Source organism: Seriola lalandi, unplaced genomic scaffold, assembly GCF_002814215.2.
Source record: "Seriola lalandi dorsalis isolate HSWRI2012SDOR001 ecotype SW California unplaced genomic scaffold, Sedor1 jcf7180002054898, whole genome shotgun sequence".
Classification (NCBI taxonomy): Eukaryota; Metazoa; Chordata; class Actinopteri; order Carangiformes; family Carangidae; genus Seriola; species Seriola lalandi.
In genome coordinates this window covers 228,307-241,365 of record NW_019525450.1, presented here as the reverse complement: position 1 = coordinate 241,365, position 13,059 = coordinate 228,307, and the positions used below count along the sequence as shown (strand labels likewise).

The 13,059-nt window shown below is 40.7% G+C and overlaps 1 protein-coding gene across 1 annotated transcript in view; it reads left to right on the top strand.

Moving 5' to 3' along the window:
• cd81a (CD81 molecule a) overlaps positions 1-13,059 on the top strand; it is a 34,597-nt gene that overhangs the window by 844 nt on the left and 20,694 nt on the right. The window contains exon 2 of the mRNA XM_023429697.2: positions 10,137-10,251. Coding sequence (XP_023285465.1) covers positions 10,137-10,251 — 115 coding nt within the window. The remainder of the gene's footprint in view (positions 1-10,136; positions 10,252-13,059) is intronic.

Here is a 13,059-nt window from a genome sequence, read left to right as displayed (position 1 = left end):
TGAGTCAGGGCTCGGTGTTGAGTGATGGCTCATGGAAACATTTGAGGGTGTTTAGTTTTTACCTTCTTATGTAACAGCGGCTGTTTAGTTTTTTCTAAAACAACACCTTCACTGATCTCCTTCTATTTTGCTTCTTTACTTTTCTTTCTTTGGTTGTTTAACATCAAACTGTCTTCGCCTAAACAGAAAAAAATTGACTCATATTTGCTTATATTTTGTAATGGCGTAATTAACAATGAGCTCAGTGTAAAGCAATCTGATTGGAGGCTGCTGGTTCAAAACAGGGAAGAATAAAACAAGCTTAATTTGGGATTCAGACCAAGTGCTGTTGTTCTTGAGACAATAAAATATGTTGCAGACACTCTAGTTGGAGGAACAGATCAATGAATTTAACGGCTCCCAGATGACAAAGCAGCGCTGCACAGTGGTTTAGATAATGGTCTGACACAGGATTGTACATCTTTAGAGATTTATCACAGCGACAACAATTTTATTTTTTGTTCCTTGCAGGTATGCTTAGTCATTAGAAACACGGTGTTCAAGTTACAAATGAATACACCAGGAATGTGTGCTTGCATGAATTGATTGACCATTGCAGCACTTTGCCAGATGATATTGCATTGCCCTGTAGCAGTAGTTGAGCTTAGTTCAACTTTTTTGGCAGATGACACTGTGTTGTTTTGTTTTACCACCTGCTGCCACACCAGACAGGCTCCATTCAAATAAATGAGGGGTCTGCACCAAATAGTGAGTTCTAACTCAGGGTGTCCACCAAAAGGTTGTTAGGCGTGGCAGCTGCCAGACAATAAACAACTTTTCTGCACCCTAGGGTGCTCAGATTTGTTACTGGTGTCAGGGCCGTATGGTACATGTCCCGATCTGCCCAATGGCCACTCCACCCGTGGCTGTTCTTGTTCTAATGGCATTACCAAGGATGGGCTGCTTGCAGCCTCCGTGTTTGGCTCCACCCATAAAGACAGTTCAGCTGATGCTGATGGGATTGTCGTTAGTTTAGCAGGTATTTGGTCATAAACCAAAGTCCTGGACAAATATGAATTTTGAACAAATGTTGGCTCTAGATGAAAACTTCACCAATTATATGATCATATATTCTATAGGGATGAGAATGTCTGAACCACGTTTCATATCAATCCATCCAATAGTTGTCAAGACGTTCAACTAAAAGCATTTGGATCACTACAGTCAAAGGGATTATGCGTACCATTAATGTCTGAACCACATTTCACAGCAGTTAACTCAATTATTATTTATGCATGAAATACCAAAGTGCTCGGCAGATATCCAAACACTGCCATCCACAAACCCATGCCACTAGCATGGATAAAATCATGAATGTTGTACAACATACAATTGTAAAAGAATGACCCTCTATTCTCTTATTTACTCTGACAGTCCAATCAGAACAAGATTACAACATTTTGTATTTGCAACTATTTACCTACATGAAATCATCTGGATCAAATTAACGTGCATACATCATCATTGTGTACAAAATGGGTAGAGTCACTTCACAGCACTTCGGTGTTATAGTACTGGAAGCTCTACAGGCTGACATGTTACAGACAGTTTAGAAGGAAGCCAGTGATGATAGTTTCACAGTGTTGCAGTCACCATGTTGTACAATTTTAACATGCTGCATTCTGGTGCGTTCATCAAAAATTTGTGTTTTCCAGTTATACATGCATAACATTTGCTTTGTCATTGTAAGTCAGACAGCTGCAGACGTAGCTGTGAAATTCTCAAAAACTAGTGAAAGCTCAAGTACAACCACAAACTCTCAGAGCCCAAGGTCACTCCTCATAACCCAAAGATATCAACAGAATATTTCCCGTTTTTTCTTGATTAAGTAACTGTACATCATCGTTTCATCATTTATTTGTGAAATGACTCATTCATTTGTCCTGTCTTTTTTTTTTTTTGTTATATTTTGTATGTCTCCATGTTTGCATGGGCTTTTCAAGTTAATAAATATTCTTAAACCACATTGTTTTGCATCTATTTGTAAGAACATTTTTATAAAAATGTTCTTGATACCATGAATAAATATAAGATGGTATTCAGAAACTACACTAAGTATTGTAGGGTACATTATAATATTGATTATTTGGCTATAAGGGTTTCTTTAAATTGCAGTATTTCCTGGAGGCATGTGAAAGCAAAATAGGTTAGCCACAGTTCTAGCCCCAAGAGCCCAACAGGAAACGCTGTTACTCCTGATGACCATCCAACACTAATAGCCATTATCAGTGATGAATGGCAGCTAAAGTGCTGGTGTGGAAAAGTGAGGTTCTTTATTCCACACTGCTGCACTTTTCTTCAGTCTCACTGCTCAGGGACCAGAGAGTTAATAATAAAGCTACAACACCATGGTTATCTAGTGTAGATAGTAAAAGAGAAACCACCCAGGAATCTTTAGACTTTAGACCGTCCACTCTTGTGTTTGGGCTCACAGTGTGCGGGCACGTCTGGCTCCTTGAAGAAAAATGGCTGTCAGACTTGCCCCAAAGTGTAATGTGCTGGATTATGCCAGCACTTTCCGAGAACGTCCCCATTACATGTCATTTGGCTGAAGCAAAGTGCCATTACAACAAAATGTCTGTGCTGAGAACTTTTCAACAAGGTGGAAAAGTTTTGGTGCTGCTCCTGTCACCTGGATCCGGCCTTCAAGCCCAGTGGTCCATCCTGTGAGTGGTTGAACGAACAATCACTGACGCAGACTATGTGTTTCCACTCCTGACAGAAAAACCAAAATCCATGTCAGTATGCTCAAATGCTACTTTTCCAGAGAGAGTAAATGTCGGTCTGCTGGCTCCTGCTGAGCCGGTGGTGTTCATGTGTGGCGTTGTGTTCATTGTCAGCTCTCCCTGTCTCAGCTCTCCAGTGTGATAGCTCCTAAATCCACCAGCACTCCTTGTTTTTGCATAGCTGATTCGTTTGCAGTCCCTAAGAGGGAGGGCGACATAGACTGAACAACTAGACTTAGCTAAATTTGTAACAAAGCTGGGTGTGTTGTTAAAAGAGCACTGGCAAGTCCTTTCCCCGCTTCAGGCATCATCACACCCGATCATTTCCTCCATGCTGTTTGGGCTGTCAGCTAAGCTAATACCACTGAAAAGGACCAGCTCCCCCTGCTATGTATACGGAAGTCTTGATCACCACAATACGTCAGACTTCCTTTGTCAGATAGTGTAATCATAGATGCATGCGCTGATCTCTCCTTCTGTAGAACTCTATATGAATTACAAAATAGATTCAGGAAGTCACGTTGAACGGAGACCTGTTTGTACATGACTGATCATAGAAGTAAACGAGCAGATTGAGGAAGGTTATGTGGTTTGATTTTCTCATATCTACAGAAAGCATTCGACACAGTGCACTGTAGGATCTTTTTTTGATGAAGCTTAAGGCTCTGGGTCCAGTTGCACAAAACACTTTAAGTTTTCTATTTTAGTATGACACTTGAGGTTTAATCTCTACTTTACTGAGGGAGTTACTTACAGGTGTCACACAGAAACTCTTAAAAGGTTGATTTTCTTTATTTATTGCCATAAACTTGTTGCAGTTAAGATGGAGTAAGAGGTACCTTAAGTTTTGTTTACTTTTGTTGGCTAAGGTCTTTTGTACAACAGTTTAACTGACTTTAAGCGAGTTCTTAATTTGAAGACTAAGATGAGGAGAAAGCCTTAAATACTTAAGTGAACATTTTAAGGAAACTTGGAAGCCCATGGGATATAATAATTGAGCTGTTTTACTACAGTCTCATAAAGATAAATTGGTGTTCGAGCAGTCTGGTCGGTGTTATGCTAATCAGTTGGTCTTGTTTTATAAAAATCAATAATGGAGAACTGGAAAAGATCATTTCATTTTCTAGAATAGTATTTTTTTGTCATTAGAAAATTAGGATTTTGGATTCTGTTTTTTCAGTTGAATGTTGGATAGAAAAATGGAAAATAGAAAATTAGAAATCTCAGTACTTTTATCTCATTTCATGCCTCAGGTTGCTGGTTCCAAGTTAGTCAGCACAGTAATCACAAGTCACTTGCTGGTGGTTGTTGCAACATCGTAATGCGTACTGTGTGAACGGCTCCACAGTTCTGCAGTTGACTGTTTTGTGGGAGTTTTCAGCTGAGGTAGTTGTTTCTGGATTTAAGATGTTTAGAGCGTCCATCAGCTTTTAGAAGTCGTGGCGCCTCTTTCCGTTTCTCCAGCTACGGCCACAACAGCCAAAGGCCAAGCTTTTCCAGGAGAGTGTGTTTGTGAGATCTTCTGGCTCCACAGTTTGGAAATCTGGCTTGGAAAATTACTTGTGCATTCATAAAGTGGTAGTTGCAATAGATTAATTATGTGAAATACAATTCCCTCATTAGTCCCAATTTCTCTTGGGACTGGCATCCGGACTCATCTTGACCATTGTGTCATACAGAGCTATGTATGCGCTCTGAGTGGCTCTGTCATTCTCATGCTGCAGATCTGCTTTTAAATGATCTGATTATTGCATAGAACTAATTCCTCAGGTAAATCATCTAAAGTTGCAAAGAAAAGAAAATGTTGCTGCTTTGGGAAACTCCTGCAGCCAACCTCCACTGTAAATAGCCAGGCCTGCCACCCTTTGTCTCAACATTGTTGGACCAGGTCCTGGTACTTCATGTCCATCCCCTCTGAGGACTCTTTGCATCCGTGGTCCCATGGTTCAGTCAGTTCAATGAGGGTGATCCTCTTCGCCTTCTTGTACATATGACACTGTCAGGCCTTAGGGATGACTTGGGAAAGTGTAGTTTTCTTCCCAAATCCACCCTCATCTCCCACGATTGTGCCGGCTACAAGAAGCTCCTCTCGGTCTTCTTGGAGGAGAGTTGCTTCTTCATGTGGGTCTGACAGCTTTGAGAGAGTGTCTCAGTACAGCTCTATTACAGGTTATCCCTCCATCTTGGAAAGACTGAACCTATTCCGTTTTGATCTAAAAGAACACTTGGACAGACCCAAGAGTTTTGTAGTGAAAGTTGGAGAAAGAAGAAAGAAAGATTTTGTAGAATTAAGAGTTCTTTTAAAAAAGATATTTAAAGGATTATGGATTTTTTGTAATTGATGGTATGTATGTATTTGTCCGATGTTGTTCTTGTCATGCTGCTAAAGCCAACACAGTGATGCATATTTGATCATTTTCAGGAATTCTCCAGTTAACCTTTCATTTATCGTATAATTACTTTAAAGTTATGAACTTCATATTTTTGAACCAGGACTTTCAGTATTTGGATTAAGTAGCTTGTGAAAAATAAGGTGTGTCAGATGAAGTAGGCCACATCTGTTTCTTTAATGTGTCAGATCCATATTTACTCAGCATGCTGAGTATGAATATTAGAATGAACTCTGTATCAGAAGATACTCACTGTTGAAGGACTTGGATTGAGACTGGGGCCAAAAAAAACTTAATCAGGACATCCCGAGGAAATACTATATTTTGTTTGGAAGCCATGTTCATTTGGACAGCGTTGGCGTACATCACTTTTTGGTCATATGTGGGTTGTGTGAGTCACAAAGAAGTCTAGACACTGATAAGAAGTGCTAGTAAAAAGTGCCTTTACTGTGATTGTGTTGCAGCATCCCTCTGGCTCCTGCTCTTTTTAACACATTAGCCTGTTTAGTGTTATTGGCTGCCCTAAAGAGCTTTTCAGAAAGGATCTGTCAGGGCGGACAAGTCCAGTCCATCTGTAAAGATACTCTGACCGGGCTGTGCGGTTACTGAGCGGCTCACCATGGAGGCCGGCTCTTTAAAGAGGAGACCTCCTGTTTCCATAAATCACACTGGACACTGAGAGGGTTAAGAAATGAGATGGGTTGGGGGGAGGGGAGCGTCTGTGTGGTGGTAGAGGAGTTTTATGGGAACACCCACCCCCCCACTCCCTCTCCTCCAGCATGCCCAGCATTCTACAACCCCCTGTCCTCTGGGCTGGTGGCAGAAATAGTCTCTGAGGGGAAAAGCTGGCAGGGAAACTTGGGCTTTGCTGATCTAACACGTGGTGATATCTGAATCAACTTCAGAGTTTCACTCTCATTTCTTTGTTGCACTTATTCCAACTTGAGAGTGACTCAGTGTGAGGACTCAATATGAAGAAGCAGCCTTAGTAACGCCCACACTGTTAGCAGACTGTGGTGAACATGATGATAATGGCCCAGGTGTTTAGACACTTTACTTAGTGTGAAATGTGTCAGAACAAATGCAGTGGGTGAATGAACAGATGGATAATGTCTTTGACATCTGAGGCCAAAGTGATTGTAAAAAGAGAGCAGGTAGTCTATCTGCTGTGTTAGTGGGTGTTAGCCTTTAAGTAAAAAATGATTATGTTTAAATGATTATTAATGATTAAGTTTATTTATACAGCACTTAACAAAATAAGTTTGGAAAGTGCTTCATAAGGATAAAATAAAACAAGCAACAAACACGTGGAGGTAAATTAAATTACTCAAAATAAAAGAGATGAATCAAACTCCTTGTGTGTTTTGTGATTGTCCTCTTGTCTCTCAGTTGTAATTTCCTGACAAAAGACATGATGATTGTCTGAATGAGCTTCCACCATCATTTTACTTTTCTCACTGTGTACATGTTCATTTCTAATATTTTCCACTGGCAAAATAATCCATCCTTTATTACCAGTTCTAGTTGTTTTGAAATGCAATGATCAGACATTAGCTTTGGGGTTAGCATTAATCGTGAAAAGGGGCTGTGACTCAACCTCAGACTTTTCTGAGAAACTACTGTTGTAATAAAAGACGAGTGTTTCCACTGTATTGACTGAAACTGTAAACATGCGAGACACGAATATATCGACTTTTACATCATTTAGGCGAAATGAATGCAACACCGTACGTTACTGGCTCATTGGCTGTCTTCCACTGTCAAGCTATGGCGTTAGCTAGCACTGTGGCTAATTAATTTAGCAGATAAACAGCAAGTGTGCATGTTATTGTTCATTCACTTGCTGGCACTACTCTGCTTACACAACTGCTGTCAGGTTTATTTAGGTTATACAGAAGGACAAATGAACTGCCATTAGTTTATTATCATTCAAATGATATATTGCACTTGGAAAAGAGCACACAGATCCACTAACACTCAGCAAATCACGCAAGCACCCGTTTTTACCCCTTTTTTGTACAACCTGTTCAGAGCGGGAATGTTGTGCTGATACTCCTCTGTCTTGTCGCTCTGTATGAAAGGTCCCAACACGGAATGGGGGGTGGGGGTGGGCCATCTGTGTAAAAGGGAGGGCTGGCATGGTGGACAGACGCTGACAGTGTTGTGTAAGTTCACTCGCCGAAGGAGCTCAAAGTTCAGTTCACACAGATTAAAATGGCCTAGTTTACATTCATTTCTACTGTTTCTTTAAATGAGCTGGTCAGAGCGATTCTTTTTCTGTAGAAACTCCTCCTGCCCATCCAACCCCAGCTCCCGATCACTGCCACGTTACTGTAGATTACTATAAAATCATGTGTCATAACTGGCCCACTCTATATACCATTTTCTTTATTATGCAGAAAGTGAAAAGAAGAGGGGCAGTTAAGGTAAACTGTAGATGCAATGGAAAGCTTATTTAGCCATCAGCAGTTCAAAAACGATCACAGGCTGGTTAAGGCTCCACCATTGGCGTCATGACAGTCACTCTGTTCTGTTCGGTTCTGTTTGCATACCGAATGCCATAAGTCCTCAGGTGCCGCAACAAGACGCAGTTCTTCTACTGATGTTTTTTGTTTGTGAGAGAGAGCGCGAGAGCGAGGCTAGGAGGGGCTGAGCAAATCCATGTGCTGTGCACAGCTCTACAATTAAATAAGATATTAACAATTAGGAATAGAAAATCAGTATATGGCGGTCAACGTAAGAAAAATAATGTATGGGAAACATACACTTATGTGTAGGAATATGGTCGTTCAACACTTCACAAGATGTAATTCCAAAGGAAAGGGCTGTTTGACATCAAGATAAAGTGGTGAAAATTTCAAAATGAAGTGTGCACTTCAACTGATATTAGCTTTTTCAGTAGGCATTACTTTAAAGGGGCTAAATGTGTTTTTGTGGCTGACCCCGCCCACATCAGTACATCACTCCGCCGGTACTTCTGCTGCTTCTCTAAACTGACAGCACGCCGATCTCAATCTATGAATAATTACCTCACATACTCCCCACGTCAAATCAGACTATCCCTTTAATGCCTGGTCTGAACAGGGCCTCTGACACAAACACCACAGATACCTTGATTATGTCTCAAAGGCAATCTCATGGATTTGTGATTAACTCGTTTATTAGTGTCTCACAGAAACAAGTGCCCAGTGGATATATTTGTAAGCCACACCCTAGTAAGTGTGGAGCTAGCTTGGGCTGGTTTTCACACGAGTTACTTGAAACCAGTTGTTGAAATCATGGATTTGAACAATGCTCTGTCTGGGTGCTCCCTCTATTCATCATCTATACAGATGCTGTAAATTAAAGCCTCTCAGAAATCTGTTTAAATCCGAGTTAACCACCATCAAGCATTTCAGTGACTCATCTTAGTGGTAATTCACGTGGTAGGGAGGTGGGGAGTTCTCTTAAAGTCAGTAAGTCACTCTGTGGTATGTGGTGTGGGTGGGTGTGTGTGTATGTGTGTGTGTTGTGCACTCTCTCCAGTTATGGTGTTTATCTGGTTGCTAGGCAGCGGCTGGCCTTCGCTCTGGAATGGACCTCACTTAGAGAGGAGAGGGATGGGGAAGGAATGGGATGGCAGAGCCTGTTTTGGTTCAGACCTTTTCACAGAAACTCGTTTTGGGCAAGTTTAATTTAGATATAGACATTGTATATTTTGAATGTACTGAAGCATGAGTCTTATAAAAATCCAAAGCCATGTGAAGTGGGAGGCTTTCTGTTGTGTCTGTGGGTGGTTTATTTCACTGCTGCTGTGTGTGGCGATGCTTGTTCCTGTGTGTCTGCTGTGGTATATGCTAACTCTGGTTATATTTAGGATTTCTTTTTCCTTGGCCAAACAAATGTGCTCAGGAAGGCTCATGTCAGTGTAAACCTCCCTAAAGAACAATACATTTGAGTAACAAACGTTACATGTTGAAAAATGTGCCAAGTTTCCCCTTGGAAACTGGTCAGCAGATAAAGTAAGAATGAAACTGAACAAAGAGTTTCTCAGACGTTAACTTGTAGCTTGTGTGTTCTAAAATATTCACTTAGATAAAGGAATTGTCAGATATTTTTGGGAAATACCCTTAGTCACTTTCCTGCTGAGAGCTAGGCCAAGCTGAACTGAGAGGGTTCCCTGACATTTGCCTTTTAAATAGTTTGGCTTCAAATGATAGTTCTGCATTTGAGGAAGCATTTGCTTTCCTGTTCACCAGGAAATAGATAAAGCAGATATCTTTCCCTGAAACAAGTTGTTGTTTTTATGTCACTGAAAAAATGTAAACTAAGAAAAAAATATGTATATGTATATATACACACACACACACACACACACACACACACACAAACACACACACACACACAAATCCACATGTATAGGAACATACTTGTTTGATACAAGACAAAACAAAATGATCATTCAGCCCTAATTTCCATGAAGGCCAGACAAGTTATTATTGTCATCTACTGAGCAGGGTCTGACATCTTCTAATCTCCAATGATCAGCTAAACAGTAAACTCACTCATTAAATGTGTGAAATCCCACCTCTCTCCTGTTTTTCCCTAAATGAAAAACAAAGTGAAAGTATTTTATGTTGTAAAAGCCTATTCTTTCAATATTTTGGGAAATGCCCTCAATCACTTTCTACCAGAGAGTCAGGCGTTTTCCAAAATGTTGAACATCACCTTTAATGGAGGTTTCAGCAAAGACAAGGCTTTCTTTGCATTAACTAGCAGCAGGCAGCTCTGTTTCATCCATAGTGTCCATAGTGTCCCTCAGTGACTTTGTTGTGATGATGCACATCATAAAACTGTTGACGTCCTTGGATGTGGCTTAGGACCTCACTGTGTGTCACTCGGTGCCCAGCAAATGTGAAATTGAAAAAGAAAACATTAAAAACAGATTCAGTGTATTGAAATCTACTGAAAGAATTACACTGTGTTGTGCTGTATGTTGCAGCTTGCCGGAGGAGTGATCCTGGGTGTGGCCCTTTGGTTGAGACATGATCCCAAGACAAGCAACCTGCTGGGGCTGGAACTTGATGGAGCCCAAGCCCCCAACACCTTCTACATTAGTATGTATCTCATCTGTACTGTCTCCATCTGTCTCTGTGTCCGTCTTCACACTGTCTGCATCTTATGGAAAATCTCCTGCCGAACCCAGTGGACACAGTCCAGTGCGACACTCGGAAAATGTTGGTGTTTCTGGCATTTGTGTTCATTTGCTTTACTTCCACATGAAGACACCGCTGTTTGTCCGCCAACCAGCCCCAGTTAACTGTTACTAAGTGCATTCATTCAGATGAAAGTGCTCTCTTTTTTTTTTTTATCCTTTTAATTACTCTAAATTTGTAGACTTATAAACACTGTTTTATGGTCAAAATGATCGTATCTGTTATAAAACTGCATGGATGCAGGACACCATCTGATAATGAAAACTCTGGTGTTTGCCATTTTATTTTACTGATAATATTTAATATAATAATATAATAATATTTATTTAATATAATATTTCATCACCGTAACCTCACAGATAAGTTACCTAAAAGAAATACCGTGGAACCAGAAAGAAGTGTCATTGAAACAGCACAGCTATGTCTTGAAACAAGTATTGATATATCCCTTCCGTTAATATTATCAAATACAATATGACAACAAGTGCAACAAGTAACAGTGTAATGATAGGTCTACATTAACTATTAATGACAAGAATGGGTGGATCTCCTATTGATTAACTTGAAGATAATATTCATTATGAATAAAGTAAAGATAAAAGCTTACATTTATAAGACCTAATAAATAGTTTAAACAGTAGTTGCACTCCTGTAAACACATAAAGAGTCTGATGGGTAGGTTTATTACTTTGGGACACATTATTTAGGGATTAAATTAATTACATATATAAACATCAGCCAGTGGGTTACATGATAGTCATAATGAATTGTGAACACTCAAACAAACTCTCGTGGACACTCAAGGAAAATGGTGTTGTGTACGAAAAACAGTAGTTTTTTTTTTTTTTTTGATAACATTTTACTTTTCAGACACAAAGCATTTATTTTTGTCAGTGAATGTGTTGAATAGTACCTTTGTGATTCATTTGAATTCAAGCAAATATCTTAATTGTAAAAATCAAGTTATTCCAGGGTCAATAAAAACAACCAAGTCTTGAGCTGATGGCTGGGTATGTCAGTTATCTCCAGGGACAACACTCTGGTAAACCGTGATGGGAATAGTTTACACTGTATGTGCACCTGCCACAGTTTGTGGGACTATGGTGACTTCAGATGACTCATAATGAACAGATGCATAGATGTGAAGAGCACATTGAAAAGTTACTTTTGACAGTTATGTGAGTTTGTTGGCGAGGTGTCATCTGGTTTTCAGAGAGCAGGCTGGTGTTTCTGCTCTGTCCAGTTAAAACTCATTCTTTCTTAAACGTGATATCTGTGCTTTACTGAGTGACCGGTGGCGACGGCCCATAGCTGTGTGGGATAACCTGGATTTTTTGGTGGGGCCACCCCCATAAATGCGAATGTCTGTGGCTGACAGAGTGAGTGATCAAGTTACACCACTGGTTGGCCAGCCAAGTGTTGGAGTTTCCCCATTGGCTGTTGCTTTTTCAAAATGATTTAGCACAAACAGTTTCTATTAGGGGTGTTGTCAACTTAGAGCATTTGTCGATGGATTTAGAGACTTTTTTTTTTTTTTTTCAAAAAAGTTCAACACCCAAATAAAAGTTTCTGTGAGAAAAGGATCAAATCCTCACATTCGAGAATTCATAAGAGATTGATCAGTAATAATTTTCTGTTGATCAACTCATTGATAAATTGACTTGTCTCAGCTCTACTGATGCATTCACACATACAGTGTACAGAGCTGACCCTCAGTAACCTGGATGTGAGAATATTAGACTGGCGTCAAATACATTATGATGAAGTGGAGGCTACCCCGCCCCACCCAGGTCACCGTCGACTTGTGACCAGGTCTAACAGAGGACACACAGCTCATCATATGACTCTATAAAAAGCTGGCACTCCCACACGAAGTCAGCCGCTGTCATGTCTCCAAGTCTGGAAACCAGCATCAACATCCAACATTAGTCCAATGAGCTCCTCCCGTCTGTATTCACAGCCCGAGTTGTGAGGAAGAAGAGGGATAGGAGAGGTCAACAGGACAACAATAGGAAAATTAAATTACAAAATCTGGGAGAGAAAGAGTGTGTTATATAAAAAGTGAGGAGGTTTGAATCGTTGTCGTCCTCTGGGGCAGCAGAGCTGTGTTCAGTGTAAAAAAAGAGGAACTACTTGGGGACTTTCTCTCAAACAGCCTCAATGATTACATCCTACCCATTACATAAAGCCTCCCTCTCATTCCAAAGGAGGGGAGAAAAAGTTGGTTCAGGAAAAAATTCCTCACCAACCCCCCTCCCCACTTCTCCTCCTCCGTCTTCCCCCGGCCCCACCCCTCTCCCTCCCTCCTCTTTGAAAGTTTTCCTCTCCTTCACTCCGCTCAGTTTCTTTCCACTGTCGCTCCCCATTACTTCCCCATCTGGTTGTGGTTAGTGTTCGAGTCGCGCTGTCTCAATTCTCCTTATTTCTCCCTCCGTCTTTCCCTCCCTCCCTCCCTCCCTCCCTCTATCTCTGTCTGCCCTTTTTTCCTCCCCTCCTCCCCTCCTGTTTTCGTCTCCTGCTGCCAGGAACTTTTCAATATGAGGTCCTACATCTGCTGCTCTCCTTTCTCTCACCCCAACCCACACACACACACACACACACACACACACACACACACACACACACACGCAGAGTGGTGACCAGCCTCCAGCTTTTCTACAGAATTAAACACACACTTTTTAAATACCCTGAAAATCACTTAAATCTGTT